Source organism: Trichogramma pretiosum, unplaced genomic scaffold (assembly GCF_000599845.2).
Source record: "Trichogramma pretiosum strain Unisexual culture from Peru unplaced genomic scaffold, Tpre_2.0 scaffold1, whole genome shotgun sequence".
NCBI classification, from domain to species: Eukaryota; Metazoa; Arthropoda; class Insecta; order Hymenoptera; family Trichogrammatidae; genus Trichogramma; species Trichogramma pretiosum.
Genome location: NW_019641703.1, coordinates 4,713,437 through 4,736,328, shown reverse-complemented (window position 1 = coordinate 4,736,328; position 22,892 = coordinate 4,713,437). Strand labels below are relative to the sequence as shown.

Below are 22,892 nucleotides of genomic sequence, written 5' to 3'. Positions count from 1 at the left end.
CGGTAAGTTTGATTTGCTCGATATCTGTAAATATTATATAAAAAATTGTCATCAATCAATTCGACACATTTTTTTTAGAAAAGGAGATATATCGAAGGGAATGAATAGAACGCTCTCACATCTTACTAGATTCAAATATAAAGCTCAAGTTTTAGCAACCTGGTAATTTTTCAACGACGACAATTATTTTACAATGAATTTTGAAACACGTAGTGTGTCTAATTTAATACGATTTTTACTCATTTCATAATAAAGATTGCATAATTTATATAATAATGAATCGAATAAGATTATTGATTAATCATATTGTTGGTCGTGGTAGAAAAGAAACAAATTTTTTTACCCTCGCGTTTTTTTCAATCTCGTAACAATAATTAGTGTTACTTATGTGATAGACTTGAAAAAATTTTTTTTCGTTAATTATTTTTAACAATTAAATCGCGCTTAGCAATAAACACTTTGCTTACCCAAACACGCAGCGGAATAAAAATTTTTGCTCCGTAATTTAGGTCTGGCCAAATGTCGACGACCGATTTAGAGTACGTGACATTCAAATTAATTTCTTTGAAGCATCAGATTACTTGTATCGCACGAATAAAGAATCACTTGATAAAGGCATTGACAGAGCTAAAAATATGCTTGGTTTTGTGTACATAACTGCTACATTGTACCATAATCAGAATATACAATTGCTACACAGTTACTTATCACGTGCTGACTCATCTTATTTCGAGGGCTTATTGTTATTTTTGTAATATAATTTACGAAAATAAATCAGACGAAAATAGAAAAAAAAAGAGGTAAAATTTATTAATCCAATAAAAAATGTTAACATTCGATACAAAAATCAGCGTGTGCGTTTCGATAATTGTACAAAGCAGGATAAAAAAAAAGAAACGCAATACAATTCATCATTCTTAAAAATTCTGCAGCACTACTAAAAATATAGTTTATAAATTATAATTAAAAAATATAGTTAAAATTTCTGCAGTACTACTAAAATACAGTTATAAAATATTTGTACCATATGATCGAGAAACGTCGTCGTCATCCGTATAAAACGTAAGTACATAAGTACCACCGCGCGCGCAATTACTCACGTAAGTTCTTTTTTTTTCTTTCTTTCTTTCTTTCCTCGCAGCTCGTTCGAAATTACAACCAGTCTTTTCTCAGATACGTCTGGACGATATTGTGCCACTTGTCGTAACCGGTCTTGTTGACGCCGCTGTCGATGATCACCGCGTCGATCTGGCCCGGCTCGAAGCTCGCGTCGATCTCCGCGCAGAAGAACTTGATCGCCAGCACGTTGTGAAAGAACTCGAGCTTGGCGTCGATCTTGAGCTGCTCGTCGAAGCTGCGCCTCGTGAACACGGCCTCGGGCCTCGGATACTGGACGCTCGCGAGCACTCGGCAGAACGTCTCGTAGTAGAGGTCGAGCAGCTCGTCCAGATGATCGCGCATCACCTTAGCTTCCGTGCTCGAGCACAGGAAGTAGGGCAGATCGCGCAGCGGACTGTTGTACACGTAATTCTGAAAGTCGATGAACTTGCAGTCGTCGATCAGGCCCGTCGCCTCGTCCCGATGGTACAGCACGTTGTTGGTCCAGAAGTCGAAGTGCATGATCGAGCACCAGGGCTCGGGGGCCCGATACAGGAAGAAGCCCGCCTTGTACTCGGCGCCGAGGAGCTTGGCGATCTGGTCGGCGTACGGGGCGTTGCGCTCGTCCAGCATCAGCAGGCGACGCATCACCTCGTACAGATCCTCGCGATCCTCGGGCTCGTGGAAGGGCGCGACTCGGGCGTGCTTGACCACCTCCGCGGCGAAGAAGTCCGGCTCGTGGTGCTTGAGGGCGACGCAGAGGGCGTGCATGCGTGCCAGATGGAGTATGGCCTGGCGCGAGTGAGCCAAGTCGAGACCTGCACAGCGTATAAGTACAGAGGTAGTCGGGAAACATGCAACAAACACACAAAGAAGAGAGAATGCGGAAATTATGTAAGTGGCATGGAAAACCCGGATTATACACGATCTCGAGCGTGTGTGCAGCAGCTACTTGTATAATTATCATTATCATTATTTTTGGTGTTGTTGTGCTTGTTGTCGTTTTCTGCACTTGAATTTCGCTCGCCGCGCATGACATCATAAACGCATACGCGTGTGTGTGCGTGCGTAAGCGATCTTACTTTCTTAAAATTTCACGCTCGCCACTACCGATCGATCGCTCGCTCGCGGGGTCCGGTATAACACGCCGCCGCCGGTAGGATAAACGATAAGCACGGGGACCTTTCATTTAACGATCGTGTGCGTGTGCATTTATATAGATATATATAAATAAAATGTATACAAGCGCTTCCGTGAAAGGCGAAAGTCAAAGAGAAATTGAACGAGTGCACGGGTGTCTCTCCCTCTCCGCACATTTTTCGCGGGAGGAGGTGCAGCGCGAGTGAGCGGCTCCAGTGCTCTTATGATGTTGCATTTTTTTAACGATCAGATGTGTATGAGTTTTTTTTTTTTTTTTTTTTTTTTTTTACTCTCGAGCCCCAGAGAATCCGTGTGAAAATGCGTACGCGTAATACGTCACGTATAAGAGTTTTTCGTCAAAGAATGCGCGTCGCGATGCTGCGCTGCCCGCGCGCGGATCGTAGAAAGTGCGCTTGATTTACGCGCGCAAATTTACGCGTTACGCGTACACACGCACACGCACACACATATAATCGTTAGCATTATTATGTATACCGCTCGTGCGCGCACTTGAAAATGTTATGTATGTACGCGTTCCGCACGCTCGTTTATTCGTAAGCGGATTTTCGTTATCTTTTGTATAGAGAATTTCATACCGATCGCCGCGCGTGGTTGCGTTACATCGATTTTCGTGTAAATAGAGACGACGATGATTAGAGCTTTAAAAGAAAAAAGAAGGAAAAAAAAAAGAAAAATGATCAAATCGCGTATACAATGCGATGAGATTCTTATCGACTCGGTAACTTTCCGCTTCTCTATTATAATCTCGCGCATTATATGACGTTAAAAAATAAAAAAAAGTATCGGACGCCTCGTACCTTTGACTTTGTTCATCGTGTAGTATCCCTTGGCCTTGAGATTCTCCATGAGCAGCACCACCCCGTCGTCGACCTTGTCGTCGTCGTCTGCCTCGCTGGCCTTCCTCGACTTCCTGAAGCCGTAGAGCTTGGGCACGATGTCGAAGGCGTCGTCCTCCGTGGCGTCCGCGCGATAACGCAGCTCGATCCGCCTCAGCGCCGGCGCCAATCTGTCGTAGAAGAAGATCTCCTTCTCGAACAGGCAATTGAAGTCGAAGATCTTGAGCACGGCCTCGCTGCTGGGGAAGGTCTTGGCCACGAGACTGAGGCGCTGCACGTCCTCGTTGTCGTCGTCGTCGTCGTGCTCGGAGCGTCTGGCCCGAGCCTCGACCTTGTACAGGGTGCAGGCGAAATTCTCGCCGGGCGGCAGAAAGTCCGAGGTCTCGGCCTCGAGGACCCGACACTTGGGCCCGTAGCGCGGACGCAGCAGCGACTCCAACTCGTCCCGATCGATCTCGTTGTTGTTGTTGTTGCTCATTGTTTTTATTTATTTATTTTTTTTTTCTCACGCGCACTCAATCACTGGGCGATAACTAGTATTATCGACGCTGTTTGTTTGTTTGTTTGTTTTTTTAATTTTTTTTTTTGCTATTGTTGTCGTTTTATTTCCGGGGGTAGGGGGGAACACGATCTCGGCGCTTGGAGAGACGAGCCGAGACTGCTATGCCTCGCTCGCGCGATACTCCGAAAGTCTGCTGCTGCTGCTGCGGCACAAACTTTACTACCACGCGTCGCGCCGAGAGGGCAAGTGTGTATATATAAGTATAAACTACACATGATACAAGAGTGAGTGGGACAGTTCACGTGACTCTATATATATCGCGCGTATCTTTAATACACAGATATAGACATTAGCACGCGGACTAGAACGAGGTACAGCACATCGATTATTATTTTACGAACGACGATGCGATGCGACTCCGAAAATTGGCGCGCGTGTGTAATGTATATGATTAATGCGCGTATATGTAATACGTGAATTGTGCAGCTAACAGGAAAATAGACTTGCGATGATTAAATAGAGACGTTGCATTTTATGTTGTAAAATTGAGAAAAGTTTTTTTTATTTTAGACTCATATTGATACATAATAATTTAAATATTATCAACGTAACAAATGTGATGAACAGCTAAAGTTGAGAAGAATTTTTTTAAACTCCTACAGCTTATGTACATTATTTACATATATTGTCGTAATTACTTTACGTACGTATTAATGTGGCATCGTTACGTACTATGTAACAACAACAAATAAAAAATAAGAGAACTACATGAGATTTCATGACATCAATGACACTTTTTACTTCTTCTTGCCCCTCACTGGCTCCTTTTCCTTCGGCACTTTTCTGTCCCTGTTACGGTTCTTGACGTTGCTCGTCTCGTAGAAGTTGCTGCCCACGGTCTTCCTCTTGGTCGCGCGCTCGATTGCGCGCCTCTTCTTGGCTGTCAGCTTGTTCTTCAGTGGCTCGGCCTTCTTGTTGTTTTTGGCCTTCTTGCCTGCTGCGGGCTCGATCTCCTCCACTTCGAAGGCGCCGCTCGCCGACGTCATCTCCTTGACTTTCTTGACGGCCTTGGGAGCAGCAACCGGTGCTGCCGTAGTCATCTGTTTGACTTTCTTGGCCTTGGCGGCAGGAACCGGTGCTGCTGCAGTCATCTGTTTGACTTTCTTGGCCTTGGGAGCAGGAACCGGTGCCTCGTCCTCCGAAGTTGTGGCGTCTGAGTCCAGGGTTGATACCACAGGTTCGTAAGCGCTCTGGAACAACGAGTCTTTCTCGATCGGTATCTCGTCGTCGTCGTCGTCGTCGTCGTCATTAGAAACGTCACTCTCCGGGTCGACTGTTTTGTCGTTCTCGGTTTCGGTAACAACCGAATCTTCTAACGTCATTTCGGCGGTGGTTGACAGATTGTCGCCGGTCTTCGTGGTTTCCGCGTCCTCGTTGTCGCTGACGACTTCGTCGGCCAATTCATCGACGATCGTTTTGAACGGAAGTTCGATTGCCGATTTGTCGGCGTCTTCATTCAAATCGGTGAGTTCGACGGTTTCGACTGTTTCGTCGATTTCGGCGGCTTCGCTACTTTCCGTCTTTTCTGCCTTTTCTACCTCTTCAGCAGCTTCAGTTTTATCAGCGGTGTCAGCAGTTTCAGCAGTTTCTGCCTTTTCAGTAGTCTCGGTGGTTTCAGCAGTTTCAGCTGCTTCAGCGTTTGCTGCGGTCTTCTTTTTATCTTTTTTAGGTATATGTTCTTCGGTGCATCCGGTTGGCATTTCATAAAATGGTAATTTTCCTCTTTGCCAATCGTTCAGTACCATACGAGCCACTTGACTCACGTCGGGTTCTCCTTTCTTCAAGAGTTTACCCGTTCGTCTGGCAAGCTTCTCCAGGAAATCAACATGATCGGTCCAATCGTCGATTTTGTACGTCTTTCTGATGTACTCTGGTTTCACTCTTTTTAACACTGATTCGATGTAATCTTCTGGAGCCTGAATAAGCTCTACTCTCACGACACCTTTCAAAACTTTTTCGGTGTCTGATTCTGTATGAGGATATACTACTCCAGGACTGTCAATTAAATATATCCTTCTCATGAGAGTAACGTATTGCCATACTTTAGTTTCTCCAGCAATGGGAGCTACTTTGCAAACTTTTTTGGATCTCAATGTGTTGATAATTGAACTTTTGCCTGTATTTGGGTATCCTATCAATCCTACACTGATTTGTTGTGTCTTTTCTTTATGGAATACAGCGAATTGTTTTAATAAATTAATCAAAGATCCTTTACCAAATGGATGCGTTATTGAAGCATGGAAAGCAATAGTTGGGTACTCCTGGCTGAGTATAGATACCCACTTTTTGGTAACCCAAGTAGGTACAAGATCAACTTTGTTCAACACTAATACAAGATGTTTGTGTGCCTTCTCTTTTTTAAGGTAATTTTCAACTGGTGGAGATCGAGTTCCCATTGGGTCTCTGGCATCTAGAACTTGCAAAACGACATCAGAGGAATCAATAACTTTGTATAATTCATTCCAAATTCTTTTACTCTGTCCAGCAGCCATAACCCAATCTCTCACAGCATCTTTCATACCAGTATCGGGTTTGATGAGATCGTGATCTTTGACATCTTTTTCTTTATCATACTGTTCAACTTTTTCTTCAGCTTTCTGTGTGAATTCATCGTAAGATGCAATATTCAAATTTGGTCGCTTTCTTTGTTTTTTAGGACCAAACACTCTGTCATATGATTCTGTTTCTAAAATGTGTACTCTTTGATTTTTTGCTACTTCTTGAAGTAAAGTTACAGGCAGATTAGTGGGCTTCATAATAACTTGATAAGGATCCTTTTTCACTTCACCCAATGCCTTTTGAAATGTCTGGAGAGCATTTTGAGAAATGACACGAGAATTACCAAACCATCTACGGGATGGTTCGACCCTGGCCATTGTACCAGCAGAATTCCATCCTTGAAACGGTGCAGGCGTAAGAATTTCTCCAGCCTTGTTACGCTTTGCCTTGGAATTACGGTACATCTGCAGACGTTTGATGGTAGCTTTGGTTCTTAGCTTGGAAACACCCTTGCCTGCGACGCTGTCCTTGGGCCTTTCAGGATTCATGCTGTGACCAGCCTTGTTGATGCCCTGCTTTCGCGGGGCATGGTTGCTTGAACTTGTTTTAGCCATTTTGACTGCAAATAAAATGATTTATTTTTGTTAGTCAATAATCAATAGTGTCTCATTATATATCTAAAAACCTAGAAAATCTATTTTCTTTTTATATTAAATAAGCAAACATCACATGTGCTAGCACATTTGTACATAAATGTACATGACATTTTTCTAAACATACATTTCTTAAAATATTCTGAATAGACTTACCTTTTTGTTTTAAAATTAACTAACGTTAAAACTATAAAAATATAAATTTATAAAATATATAAACTATGATTTAAATATGTAAACTTTGGAACTCGTGTGCCAACACGCGGCGTGTAGAGCTCGAGCGTCGAATTGGAGGTTAATACGCAGACGATGCTACAGGCGTGCTGCGCAACAAATGCATCGCATGCCGAGCCGAGTGAGTTCAGAGCGCCAAAGTCGAAACACGTGTAGATGGGCAGACTCGAGAGTTATCGAGCGACGCGCATCGGACGCATTGACGTAAGTACACACGTTGGGATATTGCTTAGCTCGCATCCAGTATTATTGAGAAGTAAAATTAACATCAACCTTATTACACCTGCCGTGTGCAACAAACTCTTTTTTTGTTTTTTTTTTGAAACAGAGAAAAATTTTAATTTGTCGTACTGCTATTAAATATGTCAAAGACAATACTTAACTTCCAATACAATTATTTCTCACTTTATCTAATATCAGATGTTTTGAAAGATAAAGTTCATGAGTTGCGCTATGGTCATTCGATCCATCCACAAATTCAAATTAATCGATGTAAAAAAACGTTTGCGTAACTCAGCATTCGATTCTCCCGCCCGCGATTTCAACTCCGATGACCGCGTCGTTAAAGCGCAGCACTTTCGAACGCCGCAACGAGCTCAGCTCTTTCTCGGTCGGTTTTCGTACAAATACCGCACTCGAAACATATATATCGATCTCGTTCCCTGCTGGCTCTGGCTGCTGCTACTGCTACTGTGCACCTGCGCCTGTATGTTGCTAACCAACGGCGGCCTTCGCGTCGGTGGTTCGCGTGCAGCAGCAGCAGCAACAGCCAGAAACGGACCACGCGCACCGCAGGGATACCTACTATATAGTGTAAGCGAACCTATACATGTATATACGTAAAAACGTGTCATCGCATTTGGCAGGCGCAAGAGGAGTGATATATGTATACGAACTCGCCTTGGCTTGGCTAATGTAGCGAATTTTCTGCACAAGTCGAACGCCGCGCGCGCAGCAGCATAGTGTATAGTATATAGATATAGCAGCAGCCTGTCTCCGATACTAGCCCCGCAGCGTTGTGTACAACGCCAGTCAGTGTCGTTTTGCATGCGAGACGGAGAGCAGTGTGCAGTGAGTGCAGTGCAGTGCGAATCGTGGTGCGCTGCTCGAGGGGGATATTATTATTATGCGTGTCGTTGTGCAGCATGACATTTTCTCGGCACTGACCGACAACGACGAAGACGACGATACAATACGTACGATTATCCCCGATTCTCTTCGGAGCAGTCCGCGCTGCTGCTCGATAGGAGCTGCTGCTGCCTCGGCTTATGTAGTGTCATATAGCTGAGCAATCGTCGTCAGGCGCGGTTATGATCTGACGATACAAGATACAAGAGTGAGAGAGAGAGAGAAAGAAAGAAAAGGGAAGCAATCGCACTCGTATACATAAGCAGAGAGGCAGTGTGTTATTGTTGTGGTTGAGTGAAGGTAGTGTGTGTATGCTGTATCCATTGTAAATATATATAGAGTGTCTGTGCGGCAGTGATAATAATAAAAATAAGTGTCGTGTGTGCACCTACAATACATGCTCCAAAGACACAAATAATACATAAATAAAAAAAAGAAAAGAATAAAAGAAAGAAAGAAAGAAAGAACGAAAACGGAGCACGCGTCGGAAGAGTGTCGCTGATAAGGCGCGTGTGTTGCACGCTGCTGCTGCTACTGCTACTACTGTGTATTATAACGTGTAGAGAAAAAAACATTTTTTTTGACACTCCACTGCGCGCTGTTCCTCGAAAATGGTGTCGATCATCAAGAATCAGCTGCTCAAACATCTGTCTAGGTACGATATTATCGTTCAAAAAATTCTTAAAAAATAATGTGTACTGTTGCGTCGGAAACGAATGGGAAGTTATGCACGTTCGAGAGAGAACTGCTGAATGTGTCTTGCGAGTATTTTGATCTATTGGCTAATGCCTCTTATCTAAACATCGAGCGCGCGTGCATTGTATGAATCGTGTTCGAACGTTTTATCAGTTGGTCGACGCGAATTTTTATTACCTTCATTTTATTGCTACGCTCGCAGAAGTAAAAAAGAAAAAACTGACGAAGTAAAGAAAAGAACAAAAAATTAGAACGAGCCCAATCGAACGAGGAAAGAATAGGCAGCACTACTGCACTGTACGTTCGATCTTATTATACGTACAAAACGAAGAATTGCAGACGTTTCGGTCTATTGGTGGATATGTGACGAAAATCAATAAACACCATAGTAGACAGGCAGATACTTCGTGAAAGGAGGAAAAAAAAAACAATTAATTGACTTGACCGCGCCTGTGTGCGACTGTGTGAGCGAGTGAGTGTTGCATAGTACACGAGTATATGATACCTGTTATAATGCAACACCGTCGGCCTCACAGAGCCTTATATGTCATGATTAATATTTCAATTTCGATAATTGAGTGAGCGTCGTCGCCGTCGCGAAACTCGCCTAGAAACGTTATCAAAGTAAAATGCTTCTGTTTTTAGAATTTTTCAATTTATTTATTCCAACGAAAAAATTAATTATAAAAGTACACGCGCTCTCGGCGTCGCCTACATTATCGTCGCGCGTATATAGTACCCGATTCGTTTTAGGTTCATCGATGCAAGTATCAGAAGATTTCACGCCTCGTCGATCGCTAAATAATCATATATATAAAATATGTGTGTTATATGCGTGCGCGAGAGCTCGTGTGCTCGTGGATGTATAATATCTGTGCTCGTTGCACTCACACACCTCGCGAGAAGTGAGAGGCTATTCGGTTTTTCTTATCAATAGCATACTTTTCTCGCAACGTAACTTTTAATTTTAAAAAACGATGAAAGGAAAATAATGATGTTATTATCGATAACGATGTGGAGTATATTTCTGACGCGAGCGCGCAAAAAACGTATCCATCGTTGCGTGGGCGAAAATAATATTTAAAAAAAAAAAAAAGAAATTAATGGAGAGAAAAATATGATTGAGAAGTGAAAACTCCGTGTAGAGAGGAATCTTGTAAATAAGCATCGAGTGAAATTATCCTTTTAGCTCGCTCTCTCTCTCTCTCTCCTGCAAAATCGTTTTTAAGGCCGTATACACACTTTCCCCTCTCCGTTTTTCTGAGGTAGTGTGCAGAGCCGTTTTCTTGAAATTTTCTACACTCGTTGACTGTATGAGTTTTCAGTGTGTAGTGTGCTTGAAGCCTTTATGACTGACACATCAACACTGTGTTTTCATTTAAATTCAAAATTCATGACAAATTTTCACATTAGCAGCTATGTTGCTATTAATTTATTTTTATCTTATGTTTTTAATTCATATTTGCACATTTTCAATTGTTCATAAAATTCATTGGCTTATCTGGCTATCCTTGAGGTACTGAGCAATTAGTACTTTTTGCTAATTAAAATTTTTTTTTGTTTTCATAAGCAAAACATAGTTTTTGTACTTTTATTTTAAATTAATACTTACAATTTTAATTTTTCTTCTCAGATTCACAAAAAACTTGTCTGCTGATAAAATTAATTTGAGCACATTCAAAGGAGAAGGAGAACTCACAAACTTGGAGCTTGATGAAGCTGTGTTAACTGATTTATTAGAATTGCCATCATGGTTGAGATTGACAAGTGCTTGGTGCAACAAAGTTACTTTCAGGATACAGTGGACCAAGCTGAAAAATGTTCCTATATTTTTGGTAAGAAATTGAATTTTAAACTAATAAATGAATTAATGAAAAGTTATCATTTTTCATAAATTTCTTTTCTCCAGATTTTGGATGAAGTCCATGTTGAAGTTGAGACATGTGAGGACTTGAGGGACATGTCTTCTGCACACGGTTTGGCTTCTTATACTGGGCCAGCAAAATATTCGTACATACATAAAATAATTGATGGCATAACAGTTACTGTCAATACGGTTTCTGTTACCTTCAAAAGCCCTGCATTTATTGCTAAAGTTCAGGTAATGGTTTTACAATTGATTTCAAACACTTATAATTTTCATATTTTTATAATTATATTAATTTCACATTTTCAGATGACTAGAATACTAGTAGAATCAAAATCTCCAACGTGGCAAAAGTGTGATTTGAGAACAACCAGGGTTAAAGATCCTGATAGAGGGCAGTTATTAATATTTAAAGAACTCGAATGGCAAACTGTGAGAATTGAAGCACATAGTACTGTAGATAAAGATCTCACTCCCCTAAGACTTCTTACAAATCAAGCAAGATGTAGAGTTACTATCAAGAAAAGACTTTCTGGTAATTTATTTGTGTCTTTTTATTATAAAAAATTATTGAACTAATTTTTTCCATGACTCAACTGTTAACTTGTTTTTTCCGAAAAGTTGTTGTGAGGAACTGCTAAATGTTTCAGTGGAAAGTGAGCATGAACGGTTTTGAATTTCCTTTGAAATTTGCAAGTCACACGCGGATCATTAGTAAAAAATTACTCGCTAATATCACGGCCTCGTCTGGTCTGTCTTTTTCAGAAAAAAATTGTGTAACAAAATTAATTTGAAGATGTAACACTTTATTTTCTACAACCAGTGACTCACATTACATAGAACTACTTTTAATGATGTATGCAAAGTTTTTTTTTTAAATAAGAAATCTGCCTCGTCGTATAATTTAACGTTAATGGTCACGCGTTATAAACTTTTACCTTCGTGAAAATTACTCACGCTTCCTTATTTATGTGATTTCAGATTGTTTTGTGATGGGATCACGACTGGTCATAATTTTAGACGATCTCTTATGGGTCTTAACTGATTCACAGCTCAAAGCAGCATTGCACTTTATAGACTCGTTAGGCGGACTGATCGAAAGAGCTACCAGTTTAGAAAGAAAAACTAAGGCAGCCAGGAAGTTAGATGTAAGTATAATGAAAGTGGAAACGAAAGTTCGCACAAGTGTAACAATGCCTCTATGACTACGTTGCATAATTCAATCGCGCGTTAATTGCAGGAATTGCCGGAATATCAAGCACAAATTTCGCAACAAACGAGAACCAGAAACTCAAGCAATACCGCAATTGGAAAGATATTTACCAGATACGATGTCGTGGAAACGTCGTATCACTTTCTTTCTCAAAGAATAGACTTGCATCTCTGTGATGATATGGGATGTGAGTAAAATGCGACGACAAAAATTAATCGCGATTGGATCGTTTTGAATGATTCTAAATATATTTTAATTTACGCAGCCGGTAGATCACTGCATCCCGATCTGAAGGAAGGCGGTGCCCTACAGATTTCACTTACCAAATTCCAAGTAGATTTTTATCCTTATCATTTGGCTCTGGCCGATCGCAAGCACTGGGCATTGTACAAAGAGAGCGCGACGCCACACAGCCAGTGGCTGCAGCAGTCTCTCAATTCATTCCGAGGCCAGTTCATGGATCTTATCGATTCTGGACGGGCTCAGCAATCGCCGTTAAACAAAAGTCAGGGCAACAGTACTAGTGAGAAAACTTTTCCCCTCATTCATCTGCGATCATCATGAAAAATTGAGTGAAAAATATTTGACTTATATTCAACAGGTTCGGAGAAAGATGTGGAGAATCGTGAAAAATCAACAAGCAATCAAAATCAAAACTCGACGTCTCAAGAGCCTAAGAAACCGTCTCAGCATCCGAGCGGAAATCCCGTTAAAAACTACGTATTAGAGCAATTAGCGAAACTCATGACTACCTGCATCGTGATCAGAATAGACGACTTTACGCTGTACAAAGTTACTACGTCCGCGAGGAAAGCAGCGCCGAAAGAATTCATCTCAGGTAACGATATAAATGATTTACCATTAATCAGGAACAAGATTACAAAAAAAATAAATTCAAAATATAATACCTAGTAAAAACTTTGCATTCATCGAAAATTTTATATTTACCTATAGCGCAATCGAGGAAGAAACACGGCTCAGGTACATAATAAATGACAGCAAAAAACAATTTGTAGTGTGATTTAACTTGTATCACTCATCATTGGTGCAAGTGAAACTCTTGAACACACATATCATACACATGTGTTGAGCAATGAATCCAAGCGTAACCACACACACCTCGAACACGTATAATACCATTATTATCCTGCTTGTGTCACTATTCCTTTTGTCCAATCGTGGTGAACACTTAAACACTTGTTTACACATACTTTGTATTTGTAATTCGCCACAGTAAAAATTTTCCATTATTATAGCATTAGAAATTTACATGTGATATATATATTATTTATAATTTTATGTTCGATCACTCAATAGTCACGACCCTTCACTTAATTTAATCCGTGAACTAAGACTTTTTTATACCATGGTAAATTTTGTGGAAATAAAGTAGTAATCCGTTAAGTGCAATGCTCCTCAGCATGCTGTAGCACTTGATATTGTCTTTTCGCGATGAGAACCTAATTTTTAATGATTTTTCCAGGTGATCGCGAAAGATTTTACCTGCCGGAAGATGTTAACATAATTCATGCCGAGTTCACCTATTACTACTATCCTGGGGACTTGAATTTTCCATGTAAGTTTTTTTTTATTAATTCTCAATTGCAATGGAATTTGTAGGAAGATTAAACTTGATTTTTTATCGTTTACAGCGCCACCACCCAAGTTTTATGTACAGCTGAATCCTATTCAAATTAATTTTGACCTTTCTTCCTGTTTATGGTTCAATTCTTTTCTTTTGAACCTTTATCATTCATTAATGAGCAATGGTAGCAACATGGCGAGCGCAAATTCAAATCTGATGTATTTCGATGTTAAAATTGAAGCTATTTTACCTAGAGTAAGTTTTACAAATTTAGCAGGAACCAAAAAAATTGTCACTACTCTTGAAAAAAAAAATTAATATCGATTTCGATATTTTCAGGTGATATTTGAAAGTCAACAAGATTATCCGAATCAAAAAGACCGGCCAAAATCGTTGCACTTGCAAACTTCGAGAGCAACAATTACGAACGTCAGATCTTCGGAACGATCATCCAGAGCCGATTTAGCTCAATGCCTCAACGCTTTCCAAATGGGCCAGTTATTTTTCGGCACGGAATATCCCAACAGGCCCGACGATTACAACGTGATCAGCGAAAAGTTTTTGGCTCATTGCGCAGGTACATAAACCAACAAACCTTCGCGTTAAAAAAATGTTGACAGCACTGTGAACGAAAATTCGATCGTTCGATTTACAGGCGCGGACTGCGTTCGAAAGATTCCCGCGGACTTCAACAGCAACTCGGTCGCGGAGATGGTCAAGCAGCTGACGCGCGAGCTGCTCTGGACCGAGGCCAAGGACGTCTGGTGCTGCAATCTCGAGCCGGTCTGGGGCGACTTCTTCGGCGCCCGAGCCGTCGGTCAGAATCGGCCTGTTCCGTTTTTGGACGCGTTCCCGCTGACCCTCTGGGTGCACATCAAGGAGCCCGGCAATCCGGAAGTGCCGTCCGACGTGCCGGACGTGCAGGGGCTCGCCTACATCGGCAACCTGATCAGCGTGCAGATCAATCACTATCAGTATCTGTTCCTGCTGAGGCTGTCGGAGCAATTGGCCGAGCTGGCGACCTACATGTCGATCGATTCCAACAAGATTCTAAAAGTCGAGACTGGAGGTGAGCCACATATATATACACGCAAAAAATGTTCGTGCTTTGATACACCCCCTTTGACCTAATTATCAATAATATCGCACCCCTCGCGATACACTTTCATTACCCTTAAAGCGTTTATCAAAATCGTTTCCCTTCTCTCCCTTGTATAAAAACGTCTCTTTAAGAGTGCTGCTGCTGCACGCACGCACACGACTTTAAGCTGCTATAAAAAGCATCGTCCGTCGGAAGACAGCTTTTTTTATTATTAAAAAGCCGGTTATGCTCGTAAAAATTTAATTACCGACTCTCGGCGCGCGCGCCCGAGTGCGGGTAGCAGTAGGTAGCAGCAATTTTATTATTTTTATAAGCCATTGCTTCGAGTCCATTCAAGATAGCACGCGCGCGCGCGCGCCGCCTGACAGCTCCATTTAATAAAGTCTACCCTGCGGCCTATGGCCTGAAAAATCGATAAGCCACCGTCGCCGCCTTCTCCACCACGCATCGCCAGAGCAAAATTTAATTTATGCCGCTGTATAAATTGTTTAAAGTCGTATGTATATAAAATCGAATGAGCCGAGGCTGCGTGAGACGCTTGATACGCGAGTATCATTGTATATATTCCGCCCGCAGAGAGTCGTAAAGAAACGAAATCGTATTTTCCCGCAGGTTCCATGGTCATCGGTGCCCTAGTTCCGCAAGTCGAAGTGACCTTCATAATGCCGTCGCAGACGCCGGGCAAGGAGAACTCGGGCGGCGATCTCGAGTCGGTGGTGCCCGACACCTCGTCGATCCTCGACGACGTCGTGGGCTTCGGTACCGTCGGCGCTGGTGGCGTGGGAAATTCCGGCCCGACCCTCTGGCAGCACGCCGTCACGGCTCGAGTGGATTACAGCGCCAAGCGCATGAACACGAGCAACGACGTCGAGACGCCGCAGAGCGAGATATCGTCGATGCTGTCGATGGACTTCGGAGCCACTGCCGCTGCCCACAATGCGAACACCACGTCGCAGCCCAGCGTCACCTTCAAGAACGTCAATCAGAACGGCGACGAGGTCGCGGTCGGTGCCACGGCCGCCGCCAAGCAGCTATGGTCCAAATCCAGCGGCAACGACGAGAAGCCCAAGCTGGCCCGGGGCGACTCGGTGGCTAGCGGCATCATCCCCAACAACTTCAACGTCAATCTGTCTTCCATGAAGAAGGGCTTCAGCAATCTGATGACGTCGCTGGACTCGGCCCTGAAACCGTCGCCCGAGGACGGTAGCGACACCATATCCATGCAGAGCGACGTGAGCTCCGACAGCGAGAACTACCTCGTGGTGTCGCTCGAGGACCAGGAGAAGATCGACGCCGTGTTCAACGTCGACAATTCCATCCGGATAGCCGCCGTCGAGGAGGCGAGCGAGGTCGTCGAGGAGACGCCCGACACTCAGAGCGAGAAGTCGCTCGACAGCGTCTGCAAGCGAAAGGATCTCGTACGTGTTGCGATAACGATAGATAAAAAAAAACAAAAAAAAAGTACTCGTCGGAAAATAACGGATGGCAAATTGGACGCGCGAAATCTCTGATTGCAGGTATCGATGACGACCTTCAAGCTGTCCAAAGTCGAACTGATCCAGCAATCTTACGGCTTCTCGTCGGCGATCAAAGTGCAAGTCTGCAACGTAGCGAACGACGAGTGTTCGTCCATACCGTGGGACGAGTTTCAGGTGAGTTATTGGCGAACTTTTTTTAACGACCTTTGTTTCTCTCTCTCTTTGCTCTGGAAAAAAACTTTTATTAACGTGTTGAAAGAGAACAAGAAATGGAAAGGATTTTCCCGACCATCGTATAAATAGCGAAGCTTTTTCGAAGATAACTTTTTTTCCAGTTTTCTCATACTTTTTCCTATAAACTATAACTTATAATAAGTAACCTGTGTTTTCCACGAGTTTAGGTATATAAAACAAAAACGTATATAATAACATTCTCAAAAAAAAATAAACGAAAAGAGTCGTACAAAAGCTAAAAGTTTTATTTTCGTTGATCATTGTCGAGGGGTCTATTTGCAAAACCCGCTTTCCATATATAAGTTGCACTGTGACTTTTTTCTTCAAAATTTTACTCAAAAGCATAATATGCGCAGCAGCATTGTGATTTCTTTTTATTACAAATATTTCTGGCAACACTTCTATTATACTACTGGAAAATGTTAATGTTTTTCTTTGGGCATAATCAAAATAATCAAAACTCTTTATATGCATAATATAAGTGTTATACTTATACAGATTTTGTCTCTGAACTTTTTTGCATGCCTTCTCCCGCGTACCTCCTTCTCTTGTGAATGTTTTTGTATGGCACTTGTGGCAGGCCAAAAGAAAGGTATTGGCAAACAAACTTATATTTTTTAATTAAAAAAAAAAAAAAAAGAAACACAAAATAGTAGCGACCCACCATGAGTGAACGCATGAGGTCTTTAGATTGCAGCTTTTATTAGTCAAGCAAAATTAGATCAAATTAGAGCTTTAAGACTTTTTTTATTAGAATTAGAGGTAAAATACCGTTGCGGTACTTTACTTTGATAGAAAAAAAATAGCAAACAATTCAGCTTTTAGTTCGCGCATGTCAGGCTAATGTAGCTTGTTTTTTATATTCGACGATCAATGACGAATCACACCGATTTCGAACTGCTTTGGCACTGTGCATGATGTGAAAATTTTTTCTCAGTACTCTTGGCTTACGCTAAAATATTTTTGCGCAAGATATTTTTCATTTTCACTGCAAGTATAAGAGCACACAATAATTCGAAGATTTTAAAAATTACGTTCGCAACCAAAATAATTTCATTACTTGTATCGGAAGTATAGACTTGATTTTTCTTCCTCCGACGTTAGAAGCATGCCTTCCGGAGAAGATTCAATCGAGTCAATTTGTTCATTTTAGTTTTTTTTTTACTATACGCGACTCGCTACTCATAGAGGCAAATAGCTACGTAAAAAAGCACAACAGTTATAGCAATTGAAATTGAAAAAAAAAATTCACCATGATATACGAATTACATGCCAACATATAATCAATCAGTGCATCGCTTTGACACTCTTGGGCAAGCCATATATATTACGATGTATCATTGTGATGTTACTATTAAGAAAGTAGATACAAATTTTTTTTTCGTTTTAACACGATACATTGTCGAACTGAAAAAGTTGAAAACACAACGACGAAAGTTTGATCTTAGATCTCGTCATTATTATATATTTATCTGCACGTCGCGCACACTTCCTCGAGTCGAACTAATTACAAATTGCTCTCTTCTCTTTTTCTCTCTCCTCCGCATGAAAAAAAAAAAAAAAAAAAAATAGACGAAATTCAGCTCGCGATCGAGGGGCTGGGTGGAACTGCCCTCGGACTCGGACTGTCGATCGCGCGTCAAGCTGCGGCTCGATCACTGCCTGAAGAATCGCGAGGACGAGCGTCGCCTGTCGGCGGCCAGCCAGCTCGCCAGCATGAACGCCGACTGCAAGGAGCGCGTCAAGCTCACCTCCGGCATCGACTTCCACGACAAGGAGAGCGTGATGAACATGTTCGAGGACAAGATCGACGTCAAGGTGGCCGACGTGCCGCTGTCCCTGTCGATGAGCTTCGTCACAGGTCTCACCGACCTGATCGAGGACGAAGTGATTCCCAAACCCATTCCGATGAAGGTAATTTCGACAACTTTTTCTTTTTTGGGCTTCGATCTAGATAAACGGTGTTGAATGATTTTTTTTCCTGCTCTCAGGTATTATTAGAGAATATAACGTTACGCTTGAACGAAGACCGTCCACCGAACAATATAACGTCGCCCGGACCGATTCCCATCGATTTGAACGTGGCCAAGTTGAAAATAACGAGGGACGAGAGCGGAGTCTTTAATATCGAGCCAGCAGGTAAGTTCTCAGCGTTTGCTTCGAACCGTTTTTTTTTTATTCCCGTCGAGAAATGTAAATTGAATTATTTTTCTGTCCCTTGTCGTGTTTATTGACATTTATTACCATATTATACTGTAGTTTGTTTGAGACATATACGAGCAAGGTCTATAGATATATTGGACTATCGATTATTATTATTATTTTGTCAATTTAGGTGGTAGCAGTTTTTATATTATACGCACACAGGCTGTTCAAAGAGCCATTTTCTGAACGATGTGCTTTTGTTCAATATTTTGTTTTGTTCAAAGTTCCGTAAGATTACGACTTTTAATTTGTGAATATATTATCTAGATGATGTTGAAGTGGCAGAAGTTTTGCAGCTGTGATTTTATCGTTATTTATACTACATATTGGCATTGTTTTTTGTGCACCCCAGATGGCCTATCGAATGTGAGCATCTAGATAAAAAAACAAAATTAGCATTTGTGGTAGTTGGCACTTTTTAGGCTTTATAGAAGCAAAGAAAATTGCAGCGCTTTATATATTTTTTTTAATTAAAACAAAAAGTCATTTGGAAATGACAAAAATTGTTTAGAGCATGACTCGTAGTTATAGAATAGATGATTTTTGTATAGGACAAGAAATTTTTTAAGAATATTTCGCCTATCGTTGCAAATAATCAATTTTGAAATCAATCGATGATTTCAATCGACAATTTTTACGGTTTCGCGTTGTTACTAATATCGCTGAAAAATATTTTTATATAGTATCAAAATTTTTTCACGGATACATACATATTTTTTGTATACATTTAAAAGTAATTTCTTTCCACTGTACGTCGCTAACGGCTTGTATTTCAATTACTGACTTTTTAGTAAGTAGCATCCGGGAACCCACCTCCTCCAGCAACAAGACTCGCATGTTGACGAGTCCCCAGGTGTCGAAGTTCGTCGAGCAGGAGATGGAGATCAACGCCTTGAAAGAGTTCAGTCAGCAGCTGAAGGCCGACAACGAGGAGCTGCGCCGTCGCCTGTCCACCATGGAGCGCCTGTCCGAGGAGAACTCGAAGCTCCGCCGCGTCAAGGAGGAGCTCCGGTCCTGCCTGAACGCGGCCCAGGAGGACATATCGGTGCTGCTCAAGGAGAAGCGCATACTGCAGGAGTCGGTGATGGACCTGCAGAATCAGCTGCCGGGCGCCGGCGTCGGCGCGTTCGGCGGCCTGTCGGGCAGTCGCGGCTCCGTCTGGTCCAACAAAAGATAGCACACCAGCTGTTTCGACTGCTCCAACTGCTGCAGTTCCAGTAAGTCGTAGTAGAACAGAAAAAAGAAAATTAAGGAATGCCTCGCGCTCCGTTCGACGCGAAGCATCGCTTTAATTTTTTTTTTTTTCCAAGTACGCAAACAGCAAACCAATTCTTACGGTAATCACACGATTTTATGGTGATGTACGATAAATTAGATTACAATTTTGCAATGCATTTTCGTTATGTTTCGGACGCCTCGGCGACGGAGGCGTCGGAAGATATCATGATGGCCAATCGTCATTGTACGAGAGTGAACTTTTTTTTTTAAATTACCGCAATAATGTACTTTAGTGGCTAGAGACTGCACTTATTTGGTTGCACAATGATAAAATATATTACGGTGAAAATATGGTTTTGAAACTAGTAAGAGTATACGTTTCTTAACAAATTGAAATATTCAATCATTTTTATGTGTAAGCGTGATTATTTTTTGGTAAATAGATTTAACGACACTTTTTGTTACGTTGTTTGTTTTTTTTTTTAATAGGAGTTGTGTATTAGTCGATGGTAGAAAAATGAATTTCGCCGAAAGTTTGTCATAAATTGATTGTACGTGAATTTTTTTGAATTGTAAATATATACTCCGGAAGTATTAAAAATTTTTTCCGATTCAATTCGATTCGATAAAAAAAATGTCTCTATATAAAAGTAAATTATTTCACGTGAAGTTATAGTATAAAAAAATAGTACTTTTTTGTACCGTCTACAATATACCTGTTATAGGATGAAAGAAAGTATGTGTAAGTAAGCGACTTCAATAAAAATGAGTGAATAAAGTGAGCGCATATTATGCAATAAGTGCATTAACGAGGTGCGTCGATATACCGGTGCTGAACGTTTGGTTAATCTGTGAATTGAATCGAGGCAAACAAATTAAAATGACACTCTTCTAATTAGCAGCAATCAGAAATATAATAAGAGTAGCTTTCTGCGCAAATGATGTTCATTAAAAAAAAAAGACTGTAAGATAAAAAAATGTGAAAAATTTTACTTTCTTTCAATATAATAGCTGTAGAGTATGTAAAGCCTTCTTGTTCAAAATAGGAAGTAGACAAAAGAAAAATACATTTCGAATAACCGTGGATTGCCGGTCAATCAGCCGATTAAACAGAGCAATGGAGAATATTTTTCTATAGCTCCTTACGTACGGTATAGCTGTAGCGTGAATTCAAGTCATTGATGTTCTAATAATGTTCAAATGAACTAATGAGGAGAGAATAATGAGAAAAATGAATTTATATTTTCAAATTCATGATGCCTTCTGTGTTTCACTTATGCATTGTATTCAGCTATGAAGGCGATCGTCACCATTGATTAGATGTTACAAAATGCTCTTTTAAAAATGTAGACAAAATATTTTGTAAATATTATTAAATTCAATTGAACCAATTAATTCGTAACACCCTTGGCTGAACAATAATTGGATCACTACGACGGTGAGGATTACTAAAAAGCCGGTAAAAATAGTCACGCGCCAACAGCGATATTTGGGCTCTTTTTCTTCGATTTGTTCGACGACGCAACAGATTATTTGCACGATGCGCTCCGGCATATCTGAATATGTTCTGTCACATAATAGAGACTAACGGCTTTCAATGCCGCATCTCTTTCAACGTCAACTTCCAGATTCGTTTATAGGGATAACTCGACCATCTCCATGACCTCATCACTTCGGTTGGTGGTTGCGCTAGTTCCTTCGCCGGCTTCGATATCTCGCGACTTGTTGTCGAAGTTTTTTTTTAGTTCAGACCATTAAGAATATTAATGTTGGTAATTCCATCCATGGTCTAGTTGAATTTAACTGAGATTCGTCAAATGGCAGAAAATAGCCTCTATTAAAGGTCTCGTTGAAAAAGGAGAAGTCCATTGGATAAGTCTCTGTCTCAATGTTATCGCTAGAAAAAAAGACCGCGACAAAAAAAGTAAGCCGAAGGATGTCGAAACAGGAGAAGATTGAGAACATTGAGAGCTGTTCTAGAGTTTGAATAGAGGCTATTTTAACCATTTGAAGAATCTCAGTTCAATTCAACTGGACTATGGAGGGAATTACCAATATTAATTCTCTCAATGTTTGAACCAAAAAATAGACTGCGGCAAAAACTTTAAGCCCAGAGATGTCGAAGGTGAAGGAACCAGTACAACCCCAAACCGAAGCGATGATGTCACTCAGATGATCGAGTTACACATCCCTATCAACGAACCTGGAAGTTGACATTGAAAACAATCTGTTGCGTCATCGACGCATTATTTTATCGTGATATCAAAATATGCTTTGAAAAGTCATGAGTGATAGTGACCTTCGTAGCCGAATTCAATATATACAAGCGAATTTATATTATTGTTAACACATATCAGAAGTTTCTCAATGATCATGATTAAAATTTAGGCAGCTTTTTTAAAATGCATGTGATGCCTAACTTTTTCGTTTTTAAATTGTTTTAAAATTTTTACGGTTTTCGTTCTACTTGTAATTTTTATAAAAATACGAGAATTTCAAAAATTCGTCGTATTATATTTCAGATAAACTACATGAATTTTAGATTATAGTTCCAATTGTTAAATCGATAATTTCCAATCCGCACATTCACTTTGAATTCAACTACAATAAATATACAGAATTTTAAAATGTTTAGAGTTAATGTTTGAGTGAAGGAATGATCATTGAAAGTGACATAAATTGTAATATTTAGATCATTTTCGATTTCTCCATAAAGGTACAATTCGCAAACTAAACATTGAACCGTCGAATGAAAATTATCTTTTCTAGTTCTTTAAAAGAAATTATAAAAAAAAGCTCAACGATGCATAATAACCGGAATATAATGTAAAAAAAAATATTAATCTTACTGATGCAGTAGAATTGATTTAATCTAATCTAAATTCACTCGACGATTAAAATGGCAGCCATAATTTACGAAATGTACCTGTTTCGACTGAAAAAACTGCTAGTGTACACGCAGTTTTCTAAATAAAATTAACTAAAGTTATAACAATCTACAATTAACTGTGAAACGTTATTAACTATTTTCGATTTGTATTTTAACCGCTTAACTTCGTATATTATAATTTTTTCGAATTTTATATCAAACGAAATGATTTTTATCAATTGTTAATGAATTAT

At 40.6% G+C, this 22,892-nt stretch overlaps 3 protein-coding genes across 9 annotated transcripts; 1 reads left to right on the top strand and 2 right to left on the bottom strand.

Annotated features, from left to right (window-relative positions):
- Nucleotides 1-785: 785 nt before the first annotated feature.
- LOC106656230 lies at nt 786-3,596 on the bottom strand. The gene is made up of 2 exons (XM_014377044.2): nt 3,057-3,596; nt 786-1,916 (listed from the first exon to the last, which is right to left on the bottom strand). Exons 1-2 carry the CDS (start codon nt 3,571-3,573, stop codon nt 1,153-1,155), a joined length of 1,281 nt encoding a protein of 426 aa, XP_014232530.1. The 5' UTR covers nt 3,574-3,596; the 3' UTR covers nt 786-1,152.
- Nucleotides 3,578-7,126, bottom strand: LOC106656224 (nucleolar GTP-binding protein 2). Its single transcript, XM_014377032.2, has 2 exons — nt 6,966-7,126; nt 3,578-6,775 (listed from the first exon to the last, which is right to left on the bottom strand). The coding sequence occupies exon 2, from the start codon at nt 6,768-6,770 to the stop codon at nt 4,395-4,397; it is 2,376 nt and encodes a 791-aa protein (XP_014232518.1). The 5' UTR covers nt 6,771-6,775; nt 6,966-7,126; the 3' UTR covers nt 3,578-4,394.
- Nucleotides 7,127-7,737: 611 nt separating this feature from the next.
- LOC106656411 (UHRF1-binding protein 1-like) lies at nt 7,738-20,397 on the top strand. 7 transcript variants are annotated; one of them, XM_014377413.2, is made up of 20 exons: nt 7,740-8,826; nt 10,501-10,702; nt 10,777-10,968; nt 11,044-11,269; nt 11,716-11,882; nt 11,975-12,134; nt 12,213-12,470; nt 12,549-12,785; nt 12,902-12,928; nt 13,431-13,523; nt 13,600-13,787; nt 13,872-14,109; nt 14,188-14,601; nt 15,247-16,052; nt 16,152-16,286; nt 16,927-16,938; nt 17,919-18,260; nt 18,338-18,485; nt 18,904-18,917; nt 19,343-19,416. In XM_014377413.2, the coding sequence occupies exons 1-20, from the start codon at nt 8,783-8,785 to the stop codon at nt 19,343-19,345; spliced, it is 3,906 nt and encodes a 1,301-aa protein (XP_014232899.1). In that variant the 5' UTR covers nt 7,740-8,782; the 3' UTR covers nt 19,346-19,416. The 7 variants fall into 7 exon arrangements, with proteins under 7 accessions (XP_014232852.1, XP_014232877.1, XP_014232869.1 ...); XM_014377366.2 differs by lacking the exon at nt 18,904-18,917 and having other exon boundaries at nt 7,738-8,826; nt 19,334-20,397; XM_023462879.1 differs by lacking the exons at nt 18,904-18,917; nt 19,343-19,416 and adding an exon at nt 18,819-18,894.
- Nucleotides 20,398-22,892: the final 2,495 nt, after the last annotated feature.